Below are 21,098 nucleotides of genomic sequence, written 5' to 3'. Positions count from 1 at the left end.
AAAGTCCAGGTATTATTCAACATGCAGCCTGGAATCTACCCTCTTTAAGGGCCAATCTAATTATAAATAATCTTTCCCAAATCTTATTTTGGGGGGGGGGGCAGAGGGTGAGAGAGAATCCAAGCAAGCTTCATGGCCCATGTAGCCCAATGCAGGGCTTGATTTCACAACCCTGAGATTATGGCCTGAGTTGAAATTAAGAGTTGGATGCTCAAGAAAAAAAAAAAAAAAAAAAAGAGTTGGATGCTCAACCAACTGAGCCACCCAGGCACACCAATCTCTCCCCAGTCTTGATGCCTATATAGCCTAACAAAAACAGATCAACCAAATCAACCCTTTAAGGCCAAAATTAAAACTTATAGTAATATATTTTAAAAATCTCTTCAGGATACAGCTATGTCTAAAGGAAGCCAGTTTTCAAAAGGAAAAAAAAATCTTTTTTCTAATGTAAGTGGCCTCAGACTCTTTTGCTAATGCATAGAAATTGATTTGTTACTTTGTTACTGTGCTATTCACACCAAGTATGAGAAACATCACACATCACAAAACAGAATTAAATCAAAGATATTGGTTACAGACAACTGAGATTTCTGGAATCCCTGAAAATATTTGTTAATATTCTTGATTTCAAAGGAGGATAAAAAATTACTTACTCTGAGTGGGGGTCTAAACTCTGAATATATAAAAGAATAAGGTACCCTCTTCCTTCTTAGATCTGATAAGACTCTACTTGTAAGGAGAGAGTGTCATAGTCAGCTGCTTACCCCAACCCAATTAATAATGTTGGGGACAAGAGGAAGCCACATTAAATATACTACATCTGTGCTGAAGCTACTTTGCTTCCAAAAACATTTGTTATCATTGGCTAATTAAATTGGGAACTAATCTAATCTGCAGTGTATGTTATCTCCTCTTATAAATCTGGTTCATCTAATATATTATTTTATATAGATATTTATACCTAAATAATTATATAAAAGCAGAAAATGCACATAAGTAAAATGAACACTCTCAGTGCAAATGGAAGATGATTCATTCATAAATTTCATGTATATAGCCATAACTATATTATCAAAAGATATTCCCTATAAAGATAAAAATGTTCATTTGAAAGGAGAAATTTCTTTTGACTGTAAAGATGGACAACACTGTTGGTTAAGAGGTTAATCATTTAGGATATAGCCAAAAAAACTCAGTATCTGTATTCCAAAGTATTCACTATTGGAATAGATTAAAAATAAAACATATAAATGTTATTTAGGTATAAACAACAACAAAAGAGAACCAATAATATACCATGTAGAAGAAAGACCTTGTAAGAATGAATGCTATATTCAACAAACATTTCCTGTGCATTGGTGTGCCAAGTGCTGAGATTATATAAAGAAGAACAGTCCTTGTTCTTTTTTAATTAAAAAGATTTTTTTAAAGATTTTATTTATTTATTTATTTATTTATTTATTTATTTATTTATTTATTTATTTATTCATGAGAGACAGAGAGAGAGAGGCAAGAGACATAGGCAGAGGGAGAAGCAGGCTCCATGCAGGAAGCCCAATGTGGGACTCTATCCCAGGACCCCAGGATCAAGCCCTGAGCTGAAGACAGACGCTCAACCCCTAAGCCACCCAGGCATCCCCACAGTCCTTGTTCTTAAGGAGTTCTCAGGCCTATTAATTCACCATTAAAGAAAAACTCCTGAGTATCTATGTGGCAGACACTGTCCTAGATGCAGGAGATAGAACAATAAAGAAGAGAGACAGAAACCATGTCTTCACAGAGCTTAAATTCTAGTGTGGGGCAACAGACAATAAAAATGAAAATGAAAAGTATTGAACATTAGATAGAAATAAATGTTATGGAAAAAATAAAGAGGACAAAGGGATAGGGAATCTAGTGGGGGTGGAGAGGTAACAACTGTGGTTCCAGTTTCATAAAACAACACAGCAACCAAAACAGCAGATGTTCACACGTGACCAAGATACCTAAGGGGGACTTTAAGGGAAAAGGTAATGCTCTTTCAGAGGCAATATTTTAGTTGAATCTTAAGAGGATGAGATGGAATTAAAAGGAAGTGGTTATGTGAAGAAGAAAAACATTAAGCATTTCTCTCCCAAAAGTAGAAGACACTATGACACAAGTTTAACATCCAGGAATCCAAACAAACCATTTTAGATATTCTATTAGGTCCTTGGTTTACAAAAATAAACAAGTCATGCTCCCATATCACAAGTTGTTCAACAGTTAGGTACAGGTGACAGACAAGAAAATAAACAATTAAAAAAAAAAAGAAAATAAACAATTACAATGTAAAAGATGATTACTCCAAAGGAGTTATCTACAAAAAGATGACAGAAGGCAGAACATAAAAAAGAATAGTCACCAATCCCAACAAACTAAGGCAGTTCAGTAATGGTTCAGATGTAGACAGTTTATACTAGCCACTGCTCATCTCATTCTTGCAAGACATTCTGACCATAATATAGAAGGAGATGCACAAAGACACTATTAGAAACAAGAGAAAGGATTCAGTTTCTATATTATTCCCTGAGGAAAAAGGAGTGCAGAGGTGCTACTTTAAAAAAGTACATTATTTAAAAAAATACATAGGGGCCCCTGGGTAGCTCAGTGGTAGGATATCTGCCTTTTTAAGCTCAGGGCGTGATCCCGGGGTCCAGGGATGGAGTCCCACAGGCTCCCTGCCAGGAGTTTGCTTCTCTCTTCCTCCCTCTCTGTCTCTCTCATGAATAAATAAATAAAATCTTTAAAAATAAACAAATAAATAAATGTAGATTATTCATTAGGATATCTATTAACAGAAAAAAAAAGGAAATAACAAGTGTTGGGAAGAATATAGAGAAACTGGAATCCTTGTACATTGACTATGCAAATGTGAAATGATTCAGGTGCTGTGGAAAAAACTTTGGTGGTTCTTCAAAAAGCTAAATACAGAATTACTATATGACCCATCTACTGAGAGGAATATACCCAAAAGAAGTAAAAACAGGTACTCAAACAAATCCTTTGATATTAATGTTCATAGCAGCACTACTCACAATAGCCAAAAAAGTAGAAACAACCCAAATGTCCATCAACAAACAACTGGATAAACAAACTGTGGTATGTACACACAATGGAGTAATATTCAGCCATTAAAAGGAATGAAGTATTATACATACTACAATGTAGATGAACCTCGAAGACATTGTGGCAAGTGAAGGAAGCCAGACACAAAAAAGGTCACATAGCCCATGATCCCATTATATGAAATATCCAGAATAGGTAAATCTCTATATAGAGATGGGCTGGGGCTGGAAAATGAAGGGCAACTGCTTTATAAGTGAAGGTTCCTTTTGGGGTGATGCAAACATTTCAGAACTAGAAAAAGGCAGTAGCTGCACAAACTGCGAACATACTAAATGCCACTGAATTGTTTACCTTAAATGATTAATTTCATGTTATATACATTTCACCTCAATTAGATAAAATCAAAGAGAAATCTGCAGCTCAGCACAAACCTGGCAGTACCAGTCCTACTGCCCTATGAGTTTGCCCGTCCATAGCACCCAGCCTCATCGGCCCAAGTAGCTACTTAAACTGTGCTATAGACCAAGTAATGTGAGAGCCACCCCTGGTGGAATTTGTCCATCACCAATTAGAGCTTAAACTTCAGATGCCCTCCAAGGAAATAATAACAATGTCTGCATCTGTTACTACATTACCATAATAAGCTAGCACAGATTCTAAAAGAAGTTTACTGAAAGTCATGTAACTATGGGACATAACTAACATAAATAACGGCTAAAAGATCTTCAAGGAAAAGTCAGCTTATGCTCATTTGGGGATATGTGTGTGTGTGTATATAGGTGATTACTTCCTAATGAGCCATCATAAAATCTGGGATAATGGAAATCTAGAAAGAAAACCTCTTATGGCTCTAGAAAAGTTCTATATTACTATAAAATCATGAAGCATAATCAGAAACAATGCTCTAAATCTCTACAGGATGGATGACTATTACCTATCTACTAAAAATCTCTACTGCTGTTATACTGTATATTCTTCATTTCTTAAGTAATGATATATATTTTGTTTTTAAATTGCTTATTTATATATTGCCTTGTAGATGACTGCACATCAGTGATACACAACAAGATTTCCATAAATGGTTAATGTTTGTCAAATTGTTACAAAGTCTATCTGGATGAAAGGCATTATTAAAACAGACTTTATTCTTAATTGTAGAAAAATGAATGACTTGTGACCTACCAGCTATTCAGACCAGGTCTTTTTCAAATAACTTAAATATGTAGCATCTAAAGGGAATACTTTGAGGACCTAGAAAACCACAAATAAAGTCCTTATTCTAAAATTGTAATATCATGTTAATAGTTTTCTTGAAAAGAAAAATTTACCAAATATTTACTCTGCTCCATCTTTCTCCTGCCCCCTAACCTAGTCAAATGTTCCTTACTCATCTTGACCCTTACGATGTAAGCTAGCTAAAGGGTGGCAGTTTCCTGCCTTCTTTAGAAACACAGAGTGCCTGAGAAGCTGCAGTGAAACTCCTGGTCCTCTGATTTTATCTGATGTCAAAGTTCCTAGCTTGAATTATGACTCCTTGCTATCAATCCTTCTTATATTGTTTATTTATCTGGATGAACTAACTACTCCCAGACTTCTTCATTGCATTTTGTTCACTGGTTTCATTTCCCCAATATGACAAAAACATCCCTAATTGCCTCTGTTTCAAACCCTATTCAGAGTGCTTACTTTCGCCTTCCACCTACAAACTTATCTATAAGCATTATCTATATCTATCTTTAACTCCTTCACTCTCCCATTTCTCTAACTTAAAGTGGCAGTGGGGGGGGGGGGACGACGAGGAGGGACGCTTCTATTCTAAGCTACTTCATCTACCAGTGCTCAGAAACTTAATGCTTCCCTTCTCTTTGGGAACTTTGATTCCTAAATCATCCATCCATCCTTTTTGCACCACTCTCTCCTGCTGTTTCCTCTCCTTCACATACAAATATACTTGATCTCCTCTCCTATTCCTTCCTTTCCTTTATTTAATATATAATTACCATATCATCATCATCATATTCTGAATAAATACTGCCAATTAGTACTTACTGAGTCCTATGTCTACATGCTTTCAATGTATACATCACTTTTGATTTATTACTTATTACAATGATTTATTACTTATGTCCATTTTACAGCTAAGAAAATTATGTCACAGAAAGAAATAATTTGCCCAAAGTAACATAATTGGTAAGTGAAGGAACCAGGGATCTGAATCCAGGTGGTTTAGTTCCAGGGCCTGTGTTCTTAACCACTATGCTATACAGCATAGTACAGTCAACGGAGTTTCTATTACAAGAGCTGCCTATATTTATCATTTCCCTTCCTCAATTATTCACTTCTCTAGGCACAGCAATTTCTTTCTCTACCACTTACCTAGAGCCATTTAAAAGCACCATAATAACTAATATAGAGGTCACAGTTTAAGCTTCCTATCTTGATCATTCTGCAGGACCGGACTACACTGGACAGACACTAACTATGAACATCGCCATCTGGTTCATTTCTGATTTCCACGGTTGCTCTTTAGTCAACTTAAGCACCACCCAGTGGAAATTTCTGTAATGATGGAAACACTACATATATGTGCTACCCAATATGGTAGCCTCTAGCAACACGTGGCTACTAAGCAACAGAAATATGGCCAGCCTGACAGAATTTGTAATTTAATTTCAAAGTCAGGACACCTGGGTGGCTTAGCAGTTGAGCGTCTACCTTTGGCTGAGGGCATGATCCCGGTCTCAGGATCAAGCCCCACATTGGGCTCCCTGCGAGGAGCCTGCTTCTCCCTCTATGTCTCTGCCTGTCTCTCTCGGTCTCTCATGAATAAATAAATAAAATTAAAAAAAAATTTTAATGTTAACAGCCACATGTAGCCTGGGGCCATCCTCCTGGATAGTACAGGGCTCCTTCATGACCCGTCTTCCTCTGCCAGCCCTTTCAGTGTCTAGCACTGAAAGAGGTCTGTCTTTGTTTTTTTCCTAGCTTGTTCCATTTTCCTCCCAGTGGTGTCTCCCTGCTAACTACTTCCACTCCTATATAAGCAGCCAGGTTTCTTTCCTCAGGAGTACAGCTCTATCTTCAATTGCTCACTTCTTCCCCTGCAGGCACCACAAGGCACCTCCAGTACAACATTTTCAGAACCTGATGCATCACCCATCATCAAGCATACTTGGGGCTCAGGCATACCCCTTCACAGGATGGCACTACATTTATCCAGGTCCCAAACCAAATACAGGCACTCATTTTAGATTCCTCTCTTCCCTTGTTTACTCCCTTCTCAATGTCCTCTCCTCTTCCCACAAATGCTCATTAAATCTGACCCCTGGCTTCCACTGCCACTGCTATAAGCCAGAGTTCCATATAATGGATCTAACTGAAAGAATAATGAGTATAGTTCTTTAGGTTCAAGTAAAATGTAAAGTGTAACATAACTAGAAAATTCTTTTACACTTGGAGGGGAAAAAAAACACACAAAAAATTAACATGACAGGAAACAAAACCGCCCTCTAAGGGAGAAAGGAGAAAATTATAATCTCACAATTTATACCTACAGTGGCCTTTGAGCAATAAATCCTTTTTTATTAATGTTCCAAATTTCTGTTGGTAATGAATAAAAATGAAATGGATTCTATTTTTAAAATTCTGTATTTGTTATTGGGTTGCCACCTGGCAAAAGGATCACTTGCTCCCTCATTCATTTAATAAAAATACATTCTTAATTCAAATGCCACTTAGTATTCTCACACATTCAGTAATTATAGCTCCTTGTCTCATACACCTAAAAAAAAAATCTCCACATGTACCAATGGGGCAGGGCCAGGACAAGTTTCTCAACATGTAGTGGTCAGAATCTCATAGAAGCTGTATCTTATAACTGATATCTACCAAACCAAACACTACAGGGAGATCTATCTTTCCTATAGACATTTGCTTTTTGTTTCTAGATAACCAAGGACACAGTATATCCTCCACTGTGTTTCTGAGGCTTTCTAGAAGTGTTCCAGCCAGCCAGTTTCATTGACCCATAGAATTAACCACTATTGGCAGCCCGGGTGGCTCAACGGTTTAGCGCTGCCTTCAGCCCAGGGCCTGATCCTGGAGACCTGGGATCAAGTCCCAATTCAGGCTCTCTGCATGGAGCCTGCTTTCCCTCTGCCTGTGTCTCTGTCTCTGTCTCTCTCTCTCTCTCTCTCTCTCTCTCATGAATAAATAAATAAAATCTTAAACAAAGCAAAACTACCCACTATTTAAAACTTCAGTAACTCCAATGAGGAACTCCAAGAAAAATAAGTATTGGTATTTCCACTTTCAGGCCTATATAGGAGCACTTAGGCCAGTAGAGAATGTAGTCTACACAGTAAAGCATGCAATAAATTTAAAATGATAATAATAAAAGCAATAAGAATATTAGAAATGGCCCTTAGATAAACATAAGTTCAAAGGGAAAATAGCCCTTTGGAGTCTGAAATCTGCAATTGCTTTACTGTTTTGATGAGAGGCCTGCTCCTCAGTGAATTTCTGAGGCTTCTCTGAAAACACTGTATTTTATCTGGAACTGTTTTCCAAAACTAGTGCTGGCTGGTTCAAGACTTCAAGATTCTTCAATTACTATGAAGAATAGCAGGTATATTCACTGGTGCCCTGGTCTTTCAGGATTCTTTCTCTTTATCTTAGAGAAAATGATGTCTGCTCAAGCTCTCTTATAATTTGCTAAAATCGCAAAGCGCTAATAAATCTCACAGAACAAATATATCCCTAGTTGCTAGACACTTCTGATAAAGTATTTTTTGAATGCAATTTCATAGATGTACATTGGATTGCATTAATAACCTTATTTGATCTTTTCAGTTGCGAAAAGATCTTGACATCATCCTGGGAAAAAATCATCAAAATGAAAAATCAAGTGAATTAGGACAGAATAGGGGAGCTTTAGCACTATCATAATTCAGGTGAAAAAAGACTTACAGTTAATTGACCACAATCTCAATGAATCAGCAAGTGAGTTAGCAGTTTTGAAATAAGTTTTAGTATTTCAAAACAATTAAATATTCTAAGAAAATAACATTTTTTATTTTAAACATTTAAATCTAATGTCATTTTGGGACGCCTGGGGGGCTCAGGGGTTAAGCGTCTGCCTTCGGCTCAGGGTGTGATCCTGGAGTCCTGGGATCAAGTCCCACATTGGGCTCCCTGCATGGAGCCTACTTCTCCCTCTGCCTATGTCTCTGCCTCTCTCTCTCTCTCTGTGTCTCTAATGAATAAATAAAATCTTAAAAAAAAAAAAAGTCTAATGTCATTTTACCTTAATTATAAAAAATTACAATAAGCCAATGATAAGTTTTCAAAAATAACAATAAGCCAATGGTGATGGTAATGGTTGCACTTAAGTATAAAGAACTAGACTCCATCTGATTCTGAGAACGATGGAATGATAAAGGTTTTAGAAATCTTAGGGCATGATGGAAGAGTTGGAAGGGATCAGAAAACTTTAGGACACATCTTTTCCCATCTTAGCTTTACTGCTTCTTCATGCTAAGCATGTACACTGCCTCTACCACTACACTGAAATCTTGTCCAGCCCTCAAAGTCTAATTTCATCTCTATCTTCTCCCAAAGCTTTCCCTCACCCTCCCAGCTAGAAACAAGTTTCCCACACCGAAGTCTCATGGACCTCTGTATATTTCTTATGAATCTTCTACTACATTTTCATTATATTTTTTCTGTAAGTTAAGTTTATTGAGAACAAAATCAATGTTTGATTCAACTTTAGTGATCTTACTTAGTATAGCATCTTGCACACAGAAGACAAAACATATGGGCAGCCCCAGTGGCGCAGCAGTTTAGCGTCGCCTGCAGCCTGGGGCGTGATCCTGGAGACCCGGGATCGAGTCCCACATCGGGCTCCCTGCATGGAGCCTGCTTCTCCCTCTGCCTGTGTCTCTGCCATTCTCTCACTGTGTCTCTCATGAATAAATTAATTTAAAAAAATCTTTTAAAAAAAGTCATAACCTCTAAAGAAAAAAAAAGAAGACAAAACATAAGGAACAACATAGCTCAAAGGACAAGAGAACAGGTTATGTATATGTGTGACCTTTATAAAGTGACCAAACATCCCTGAGCCTCAAATCCTTGATGCATAAAGAGAAAAAAACAGTGCTTCATATGGTTGTTACAAAGATTAACTGAGACAATCTATACAAAGTGCTTAACACACCTAGTAAATACTTAGTGATGGCTGCTATTATAATATTACAGTATGAAGAATTATTACTCTATAATAAATTATAGTATCTCATAATAACTTAGCATTTTAAAATGAATGTCAAATAAATGGATAAGACTTAAAATATGGCAATGACTTCCAGAAGAGCTTCCATTTTTTTTAGAACACCAGGAAAATCGTTTCAATCTATGTTACTCCTAAGGGGAGAATTCAAAAGACTATAGATGATAGAGCTGTGTAACAACAGAAGATGATGTATTAAAAACTACTACTCCTAGTCAGTGGATGAGCCCAGGCACAGGGTAGATAACCATTGGTCAGAAGTACTGATGAAAGAAGTCTGCCCTTTGATTAAAAGTGAGCAAGACTTTAAAATTTGTCCACTATTTCTAATATCAAAAAATGCACTGATTGTCCCTACTGATGTTTATAAAACCTTATACAACTTTTTTTACTCTTCTAATTGCTATCTGTAATAAAGCTGATCAGATTTAATTTAGGATAAAGTAGTGTAGTAGGCAGACCAATGGCCAAAGATGTCTACATTCCAATCCCCAGAAGCTGTGAACAGTTACCCTTACACAGCAAAAGGATTTTGAAGATCTGATGAAGTTAACAGTCTTGAGATAGGGAGATTATGCTTGTGTACCTGGGTGGACCCAGTGTAATCACAATGGTCCTTGTAAGGAAGAGGGAGGCAAAATGAGACAAAGAAGTTGTGATGATGGAAGCAGGAATCAGACAGACAGAATGACAGCCCTGAAGACACCTTACTTCTGGCTCTGAAGAGGCCATAAACCAATGAAGGCAGGTGGCCTACAGAAGCTAGAAAGGTGAAGGAAATAGATTCTCCACAGAGGATCCTGAAGGAATGCAAACTTTCAACACTCTAATTTTAGAACTTCTAACCAGAACTGTAAAGATAATAAATTTGTGATTTACCCAGCAATTTTACTGCTAGTTTAGCCCAAAGAACTGAAAACAGAGGCTGTAAGATACTCGTGCACCAGTGTTTACTGTAGTTGTAGCTAAAAGGTGAAAACAATCCAGTTGTCCATCAACAGATAAACGGCTAAATAAAATGTGGTATATACATACAATGGAGTATTATTCAGTTATACATGCTACAATGGAGATGAACCTTGAAAATATGCTAAATGAAAAGAAAAAATATTGTATGATTCCCCTTACACTGAGTATATAGAATAGGCAAATTCATAGAGACAAAAAATAGATCAGAGGTCACGAAGGGTTGGAAGGAGGAAGATATGGAGAGTTACTGCTTCCCCTAGGGGAAATATCCTTGGCAGCATCCTGACCTAACAAACTGTAAGAAATATCATTACTATTCTCTTATCCAGATGGATAAGTTTGTTGAGAGGAAATTATTTTGGGAAAATAATCAATCTTTCATTTTCTTCACTTATGATCTTGGACTTTTTAAATGAGGCTATGAAAAGGTCATATAATCTATTGGCTAGATAGATGAACTACATATTTGTTTTCTTTAAACTGAGCCTGACCCTCAAAAAGCTTATTAATCTTATTTATGTATTTATTTATATCAGTTCCATAAAGGTAGCTATGTCAAAACTCATTCACTGTACTCAAACTCCCAAATCCATTTCATTCAATCTTTGAGGTAATGTAAGATAATGAAAAGTAGTGAAAGGCTCATGGTCTTTACAATCACAAATTACTAAACAGTTCTGAATTTAGTTCCATTATCGTGTTAAAACACCACCTTAGGGGAGTATTTTAACAATATGATATAAAGCATACCTAATAAAGTAATTAGACATGCATACCTAGTAACATTTCAACACATTTTAACTGCTGCTATTATCATTATCCCTGTTTTCCTCTTAAATGACCACCTCAACTACTTTAATGATAAATTTTTAAAAAGCAGCCTAATATGAATTGTTTATTTCTTTTTCTTTCCACCTCAATTTTGTCATTCTTCAATGCTAACTTATCCCCAATTGTAGAAAAATGAGTACATATTCTTCTATTTTAAAAAATTACTTATTTATTTGAGAGAGAAAGTGTGTGTGCACTAGTGGCGGAGTAGGGGAAGGGACAGAGGGGGAGGGAGGGAGAGGGAAATAGACTCCCCACTGAGTGCAGAAATCAGGGATTCCAGGACCCAGAGATCATGACCTGAGCCAAAGTCAGATGCTTAACCAACTGAACCACCCACGCCAACTCTTGATTTTGGCCTTGATTATGATCTCGTGGTCCTGGGATGGAGCCCTGCACATGGCTCTGTGCTCAGTGGAAAGTATGCTTTACGATTCTCTCTCCTCCTACCCCACCCTGCCCACCCCCACCACCGCGGCTTGCTTGCTCTCTCCCTTCAAAACAAATAAATAAATCTTTTTTTTAAAGGAGGATATAGCTAGAATCATCATATTGCCTGATTTCAAACTATATTACAAAGCTATAATAATCTAAATAGTATGGTATGGTATAAAAACAGACACACAGATCAACATAACAGTACAGAGTCCAAAAATAAACCCACACACATATGGTCAATTTATGACAAAATATATGAAGAACTCATATAACTCAATAACAAAAAAACCAATCTGATAAAATAAATTAGCAATTTTTGCAAAGACGATGTACAGATGGCCAACAGGCACATGAAAAGATACTCAACATCACTAATCATCAGAGAAATGCAAATGAAAACCACATGAGGTATCATCTCACATCTGTCAGAATGGCTGTTATCAAAAAGACAAGAAGTAACAAGTATTGGTGACTTGTGCAGAAAAGGGAACATTAGTGCACTGTTGGTAGGAATGTAAATTGGTGCAGCCGCTGTGGAAAACAGAATGGAGGATCCTTAAAAAGCTAAAAATTCAACCACCTACTGGTATTTATCCAAAAAACAAAGCAAAACAAAACAAAAATAGTAATTAGAAAAGATATATGCATGCCCATGTTCACTGCAGCATTATTCACAATAGCTAAGATATGGAAACAACCAAAGTATCCATTCACAGATATTGAAACAACCAAAGTATCCATTCATGGATTAATGGATAAAGAAGATGTTGTATATACACACAATTGGAATATTACTTGGCCATAATAAAGAATGAAGTCTTGACATTTGTGATAACATGGATGGATCTTGAGGGTATTATGCTGAGTGAAATAAGTCAAGAGAATGGCAAATACCATACGTGGAATCTAAAAAGAGAAACAAACAAACAAAAAGAAAACTCATCAAGGCAGAGAACAGACTGGTGGTTACCAGAAAGGATGAATGACGGGAAGATGGGCCAAAAAGGAGAAAGGGGTCAAGAGGTACAAACTTCTAGTTATAAAATAGTAAGTTATGGGGATGTAAATGATGACTATATTCAACAATACTGTACTGCATATTATCTAACTTTATATGGTGACAAAGGAAACTAGATTTAGTGGTCATCGTTTCACAGTGTATATAAATATTGAATCATTATGTTATACACCTGAAACTAATACATTTTATGTCAATTATACCTCAAAAAAATACTCAGATTTCCTCAAAAAAAATACCATTATGATATTTTTGTATACCTCCTCTTAAATTACCATAATCTACTCTGAATCTTCTGTTTATCTGTTTTCTTAATGGACTGCTAACTCTTCAAAAATTGAGGGAATCTCATTTATTTGCACTAACATCTTATAATAACACCACATACAATATTTTACATATGTGACAAGCAATTAATGAATAAGTAAATTGACAACCTAAACTACAGATTTTCTGTGAACACATAAGGACAATTTGACAAAAGTACATCATCAGATTTATCTCCTCAACTTAAATAGATCGCTTTGGCAGAAGAAAGGCAAGAAGAAACATATCAAACACAATTTTAAATAATTTTATAGTATTACACCCCATAAAATGTCACAAATCAAACTTATTTTTTCCTGAAATATTTTAAATTGCAGTAGTCTACACAAAAGTATTCCAAATCCAAGAAAAGGTAAGACTTTAGTTTTATTATAACACTAAAGGTTCTTTCTACTGAAACTTTACTTGTTATTCAATTAGCAAAAACTAAGAATCCATATATCCTTTACAATTAAATAAGCTGCCGGTCGGTTCATTTTATTTTTAAATAAAAATCAATTTGTAAGCATGTAATTGTCCGAAAAAACTGTAATTCTATATCTAATATATATATATATTTTAATATTTTATTTATTTATTCATGAGAGACGCAGAGAAAGAGAGGCAGAGACAGAGGGAGAGTTCTGAGAAGCAGGCTCCATGAAGGGAGCCTGACATGGGACTCGATCCCGGGTCTCCAGGATCATGCCCTAGGCTGAAGGTGGCACTAAACCGCTGAGCCACCAGGGCTATCCTATATCTAATATAATGAACATTGTACTTTAATAGGCAAACTGGAACTCAAATGTAATTTTTATATTCCTAAACTAACAAACTGACATTAGTGGGAGATACTAGTGATAGGCCCTTAACATTTCAGAAATTGAGACCCCTGAGCCTGGGTGGCTCAGCGGTTGAGCATCTGCCTTCAGCTCAGGGCATGATCCCACGATCCAGGGATCAAGTCCTGCATCAGGCTCCCTGTGAGGGGCCTGCTTCTCCCTCTGCCTGTGTCTCTGCCTCTCTCTCTCTGTGTCTCTCATGAATAAACAAATTCTTTAAAAAAATTTTTTTTCAGAAACTGATATTCAAGATTTTAGTTATCTTCAAGTGCATGTAAAGGTCTGTAACATGGAAGTAATTCATAATTTTACAAAGGCAACAAATGCTGAGTTTAGAGACATCAATAAGTAAATATCTATAGTGATGCTGCTCAGCTTTAGGAGTTCGCCATACACTGCATATTAAAACAATTCATGAGACTGTTTTAGCGATTGCTCCAGCTAGAATTTCTCTTATATATGGTTCTGAAAATAGTTTTGACCTGAATATATATACAAAGCATTGCTTAAGTTTTTTGTTTTATTTTATTGCAGTTCATGGGAGAAACCACATGCACAGTGTAAATCCTCATTCTGCCTTTATTTCCTGGCTGGTTTTGTGTCTCAATTTCCTATTCCTTGAAATAATAATACCTAACTTATAGGACTGTCATTAAGAACTCAAAACCTCAAAACTGGGGGATCCCTGGGTGGCTCGGCAGTTTGGTGCCTGCCTTTGGCCCAGGGTGTGGTCCTGGAGTCCCGGGATCGAGTCTCGTGTCAGGCTCCCGACACGGAGCCTGCTTCTCCCTCCTCCTGTGTCTCTGCCTCTCTCTCTCTCTGTGTGTGTGTCCTATCATAAATAAATAAATAAATCTTAAAAAAAAAAAAAAAAAAAAAAAAGAACCCAAAACTGGGGTAGCCCAGGTGGCTCAGCGGTTTGGTGCCACCTTCAGCCCAGGGCCTGATCCTGGAGACCCAGGATTGAGTCCCATGTTGGGCTCCCTGCATGGAGCCTGCTTCTCCCTCTGCCTGTGTCTCTGGCTCTGTCTTTCATGAATAAATAAAAAAAATCTTAAAACAACAACAAAAAAAACCCTCAAAACTGAAATCAAGTAATGGGTACAGTGCTTAAGATTTTTAAAAACATGTCATTGAGAAATTATTTATTATATGTAGGTGCTCAATAAATGGTAGCTATTGATAAGTCTCGTTATTAGTTTGAGTTTCGAAAGGTGTAGAGACATTTTCACTGTTCTCCATCATGTTTTTCTTCCCTTAGAAACACCTGCCTCTCCTTTGAAGCAGTTTTTTTAGGCAGGAGTGCCCTGCACACTCTCCCCTAATGTTTTAAAGGATCGACTGCCCAGTTTCTCTTTGCATACAAATCCCACATCTAAGCTAGATGGCCAAAGCACTGGTAGATGGACCAGTGCTACAAAATAATGCAAGACAGAACCCAAACAGAGGACAAAGAAACAAAAATGAGGCTGCGGCTAACCACCTAGACAGAGCAGAATGCTGCCTTTCTCCTCCTCAGGAGGTGCTAGAGCAGTCTACCTGGCTAGCCTCAGTATTTTGAGTGACATGGTCACAGGAAGACCCATAAAGAAACATGTATACTTTAGAAATGAAAAGGTTAACAAGGATCTCCAGACATAGAACAATTTCGAATGGAAAGATATGTAGGCAGGAACTGCTATACTGGTTCAACTCATCAACTTCTAATTAAAACATGTTATGGTCAGTAGAGGTGGAAAACAAAGGCTGTTTCCAGAGTGACTCTCATTCTTATAATTCTCATAGTTAGGTATTTTTAAAATTATGGGTCAAAGAGGCAACCCTCTCTGCAAGTGATAAACCTAGTTTACATTAGAAACTATTACTTTGTGTAACCCTGCCCACAGAATTCCCTTCTCACACATTTCATTATTTTATGTCTCCACCAGAAACTGGGGAAGTCCCTGTACCATCTCTTGCAGATGATAAAGACACACAGTTAAATGTCCTCTGACTAATGTGAAGAATTAAGAGTATGGGTTGTGGAGACATTCGGTCCTTCACGGATTTACCTTTCTCTCAGGGGGCCTCAGTTTTCTCATTTACATGATATTAATTTTCTCCTGATCAATAGTTACATTTAAATTTTTTTTAATTTTTTTTTTTTTTTAATTTATGATAGTCACACACACAGAGAGAGAAAGAGAGAGAGAGAGGCAGAGACACAGGCAGAGGGAGAAGCAGGTTCCATGCACCGGGAGTCCGACGTGGGATTCGATCCCGGGTCTCCAGGATCGTGCCCTGGGCCAAAGGCAGGCACCAAACCGCTGCGCCATGTTGGGCTCCCTGTATGGAGCCTGCTTCTCCCTCTGCCTGTGTCTCTGCCTCTCTCTATCATAAATAAATAAAAATTAAAAAAAATTTTTTTTAAATTTACCGAATAAAAGAACATATTAGGAATAGAAACAAGTGTGTGTGTGTGTTTTAATTTATTTATTCATGAAAGACACAGAAAGAAGAGGGAGAAGACATAGGCAGAGGGAGAAGCAGGCTCCATCCATGCAGGAAGCCCAATGTGGGACTCGATCCCAGGTCTCCAGGATCACACCTTGAGCTGAAGGCAGACGCTTAACCGCTGAGCCACCCAGGCGTCCTGCAGTATGTGTTTTTAACTGTCTACTGACACTATAACTTCCAAATACTTTATATTGAATGTGGGGTGGTAGATAACATTTACTATTTTAACACCTGTAACAAACGCAACTTTTTACTGAATGGTTACTGTATACCTGGCACTGTGCTTAATCCATTTCCTTTAATACTCACAACGACCTATGAAATATATTATCCTCATTTTATAGTGGTAGTCTCAAAAAATTGGGAAATTCCCCAAAGTCCAAAGCCAGTAAATAATAAATTCCTAATTCATTTTTAAAAAGATTCATTTATTTATTCATGAGACACATGAGAGAGGGGGGCAAGAGGGAGAAGCAGGCTCCTCGCAGGGAGTCCGATGTAGGACTTGATCCTGGATCCTGGGATCATGACCTGAGCCAAAGGCAGGCGCCAACCACTGAGCCACCCAGGAATCTCACAAATCCCTAATTCATACCAGAACTACTTGACCCCAAAGGACTATTCTCTGAACTACTTCAGAGCTTCTCTAATAAATAGTAACAAAAAGATGAAGTAATTTGCAAATAATTTTAAACAAATACAATACCAGTTCCTGCAAGCACTAAATTATATTTGACAACTCAATACTACAACTGGTCTTTATTTGCCAAACAAGAGTCACAGTTAAAGGAAAGTTTCTTTTGTTAACTCTGTTAGATCTAGTTAAAAAGCTGGATCTGGGAACCATCTCTTACCTGTGTTGCCATCTCCACTCTCCATAGATGGTTTACTGGTTTCTGACGGATTGTTCATTCTCGAGTCTGCAATGAAAATCAGAGGTGAAAAAACAAAATCAGAGGTGAATGAAGCTTTTCAAAAATTGGAGATGTGGTTAGGGAGGGAAAATTGTGGCAAAGGACAGGTTTAAGAATATTGACTGTTTCAGTCCTACAGTTCAAAGAGAGGGTCAAGCTAAAACACTAGAAATTGTAATAAAAGTTTATCTGAAAGAAATTCAGGATTCCCTTAACCCTGAAGTGATCCACAAATAAATTGTCTTTCCAAAGAATTTTAATGTTCTTCTAACAAAGATAACTGAAATCTAACCTGAAAAAAATTATACTAGAGTCTAACATGTAAATGGAATAAATGTAGTATGAATCATAAAATACTTTACAGAAATAAAGCTAGGCCGAGCACCCTACAAAGTAAAACATGTTATTCTCTCTCTTTTAAAAAAATATTTTATTTATTTATTCATGAGAGACACAGAGAGAGGAGCAGAGACATAGGCAGAGAAGCAGACTCCCCATAGGGAGCCTGATGCAGAACTCGATTCCAGGACCCCGGAATCATGCCCTCAGCCAAAGGCAGACGCTCAACCACTGAACCACTTAGGTGTCCCTAAAACATGTTATTCTCAAATAAAGTTTATTTTTCCATAAGCAAAGGTATTTCTTAATTACAAACAAAATCTTCATAACAAATTGGACAGTAACTCAACCTAACAGAATAATAAGAAAGCATGTCTAAGAAAAAAAAAACCTCCTTATTTACTCCCTGCCCAAACTAACCATGTGTCAAAATAAGAATACGTCAAATTCACATCTCAATCATAAACCAGAACAAGAAGTTGTACCATAAGGCATAACAGATACAACTAATAATTTCAAAATTGAACCACAACCACACACACCTAAAAATATCACCTGATCAATATCCCATATGAACCTCCAGACATTATCTCCTTAATGAAGCACTATTAGGTATCCCAGAGGATATACAAGAGATAAGAACAAGCTTGCTTTTCTTCCAACTTTTTAATAGGGTAAAACCCAAATACACATTTAATATATACCTCATTCTATTCTACTGTAAACCCAAACTTAACATATTTGGATTCAAGTTGACTATAAAGCAAGTTCTCCCTTTTCTCCTATTGGTTAAAAACCATTTAACTATAATTATTAGTTGAGAATAAATAGACTATTTGTTTTTTTTTTTTTAACTGAAGAGTACATTTTGCCATCTGCTTCAATGTTTAAGTAGGAAATCACAATCATGAAAAGTCCCAACCATGCTGTCCACGGTTGCTTTACATAAATGTTTAAGTGATGAGGGAGAATCAAGAGTCCTCCTCCCATAAATTTCATTTCCAACCTGGAAGCTGTGTAATAGCTTTTCTAATTTTTTTTAAAAATGTTTGTCTTATGGTCTTAGGCAGTTCTATCATATCTTTGGTTTGTTCTTCAGTTGTTCAAAGGGTTCAAATTCGTTTTTCTGTGGTCATAAATGAGAGCAGTTCTACAACTTCCGTGCCCCTACTGTACAGAAAAATTTAAATATCACTGAAAGCATACTAAGGTTTGAAAGGAACAGGTGTACAACTTAGTGAAAATCAGCTTTCTGAATGACTTAACCATATCTTATGAATGTCAGCAAAGATCACAACAAATGTTAATATACCATTAAACATACATTCTGCTCATTACTGCCTTCAGAATGTATGTTAAAAGAAGTGGGAAAAGTATGAACCAGTTATTATTCATAAAAACGGTTTTTCCACATATCTTTTACACAGAGAAGTAGGAATAATTCTTAACAAGTCATGAGCTTGTCCTTGTGCAATTCATATCCTAATTTCCACACATCTAAATTAAAAATTATGTCACAGGTATTGTGTGAATCTTCTAAGCATTTTCTATTGAATTGTCAAGAACTTAAGACATGTAACAAAAGTTCTTCACACATACATACACATGTAAATACATCAAAATTCTGACTAACTGTACAACAGTGTGAAGACTATTCAAATGACAGTTACTGTTAATTACACATAAGAGATACAATTTCTCATTCTAAAATATAATGCTGAAGTATTTCAAAAAGATATTTTTCTTTCCTTTCTTGACTTTCCAACTTAATAGATGTAAAAGAGTAAATACAAGTAAGTTCTTTTTTGATATTTAAGCTTTTTCTCTCTCTGGGCACAGTGAGCTGACTGTATAAGAATATAATACACAGTCTACAAATTACTCTCGGATTGAATTCTTGACACCAGTTTGTTGTTTTAATCATAGTTTTTATTGTGCTATACAAATATTACTACTGCCTTGAGTTTAGGCCATTCTTTCTTCCTAAGAATGTAAACATTTTCTGAACTATCATTTAATTTTATCCTTAGTAACTGTGAAGAAGATTGGGGAGGGGGGGTCAAGCCACAAATTTTCAAGTGAGAAAAATGACATAGGAAAAAAAAAAAACACTTGCAAAGGTTTTCAACTTAAAGTTTATATCATTGGACTCTCCAGGTAACCAGAGTGACCTAAAGAGGTTTCAAGAATTTTGCATACAAAACAGACAAATCTCAACACAAAATAGGGCCACCATGAGCCACAATGTGTCTCAATCTATTTTAAATCTCAGTTACCAAAGACAGTTTATAAAATCAAGCCTCACACTCCCTTCCCTAAAAGGTTTGCTGTTCTATAGAGAAAAACTCTAAAAATAGGCTTTCCAGCACTTAAAATTGTTTTCTGAAGAACAGAAGTTGATTTTTTCTTAAATAAAAAAGGCTAATATCAGCCAAATTTTGGAAACTTGGTGGTTTCTCAAATCTGGAAACTGATCAACAGTCCTATTGCAGTACTACTGCAATTACCCTCTGCATTAGTATTTATGGGAGCCATTCTGCACTATGGCTCCATCTTATTTTTCACTATGCACTTTTGGTTTTTATATAAGACATTCACATTAGGTATGCAAACCATTTTTATTAATATGTACACATTATTTAGGTACACTTTATACCAGTTTTAGATTTTGAGTGTTTTTTAGAACTATATGAAATGCTCCCAATAGATATTTCCAAAAAGCAAAAATGTACTCTGTTTAAGTTGAATTCCAAATCTACACTATGTACTGAAAATGTCTTCTGAACCAGAAGAGCTAGTGATAGGGAGGGACCTACTGCAAATTCAAGTATGCTCGTGCCTTGCAAATGCTTTCTTCCTTCTCTGCTCAATCCACCTCTCCCCCTCCCCCGAGTTGGTTGCATATGCGATTAAGTATTTATGCATAGTCAACCCCACACGCGCTATTTCCATATTAAAGCTTATAAGAAAGAACTGTGCTGGTACCCACCTAGAACATAGTCACTGCAGTCCAGCATTGCTGTGAAATCTTCTAGAGGTTCCCACAGTCCAGAGCAAGGAAGAAACAGGTAGCAGTTTGGGGTTGGGGGAAAGAAGGTACTACTATTTCTAATAAATCTACACTATGTTCTTAAGAGAACAAGGGTGGGAGGTGGAAAGTGGATTGGGGGAGAAGCAAAATACAACTTCAGTTACACCATAGCAATCTTCAACTGAATAAGGAAACTTCAGTTGCTCAGAGGAGTTTTAGTCTCTCCTACCAGCTAGGACTGACATTGTCAAGGCAACTGAAGCATGAAAAGTTCCCCTTTTTGTAATAAAATAGAAACAAAGATTGCAGCTGGCAGTTTCCATAATGAAGCTTAATCAGTATGCGTGTGATTAGGGCCTTATGCAAATCTCTCCTCGTTAGCACAGCAGCCAGCACTTTGAAGTCCACGAACAATTCATTTACAGAACACACTGAAAGCACTCCCTGCATAATTTAAATCATTGCATAAATATTTATCAGTCCATTTGCATATTAATTGGCAGTGCATGAAGGGAAAAATTATCTCCTGAGTGCCAGC

General features: G+C 36.7%; 1 protein-coding gene across 3 annotated transcripts in view; it reads right to left on the bottom strand.

Moving 5' to 3' along the window:
* POU2F1 (POU class 2 homeobox 1) overlaps nucleotides 1-21,098 on the bottom strand; it is a 185,993-nt gene that overhangs the window by 67,265 nt on the left and 97,630 nt on the right. For 2 of the 3 annotated variants that reach the window (XM_041751754.1, XM_041751771.1), the window contains one exon: nucleotides 17,131-17,196. In XM_041751754.1, the coding sequence (XP_041607688.1) occupies nucleotides 17,131-17,196 (66 nt within the window). Of the gene's footprint in view, nucleotides 1-17,130; nucleotides 17,197-20,518; nucleotides 20,886-21,098 lie in introns of those variants that run through there. The other variant, XM_041751763.1, reaches the window with a different exon arrangement.

The sequence above is a fragment of the Vulpes lagopus genome, chromosome 1 (genome assembly GCF_018345385.1).
Source record: "Vulpes lagopus strain Blue_001 chromosome 1, ASM1834538v1, whole genome shotgun sequence".
In the NCBI taxonomy this organism is placed as follows: Eukaryota; Metazoa; Chordata; class Mammalia; order Carnivora; family Canidae; genus Vulpes; species Vulpes lagopus.
The sequence above is the reverse complement of the archived record's forward strand: the minus strand, read 5'-3'. Positions and strand labels throughout refer to the sequence as shown.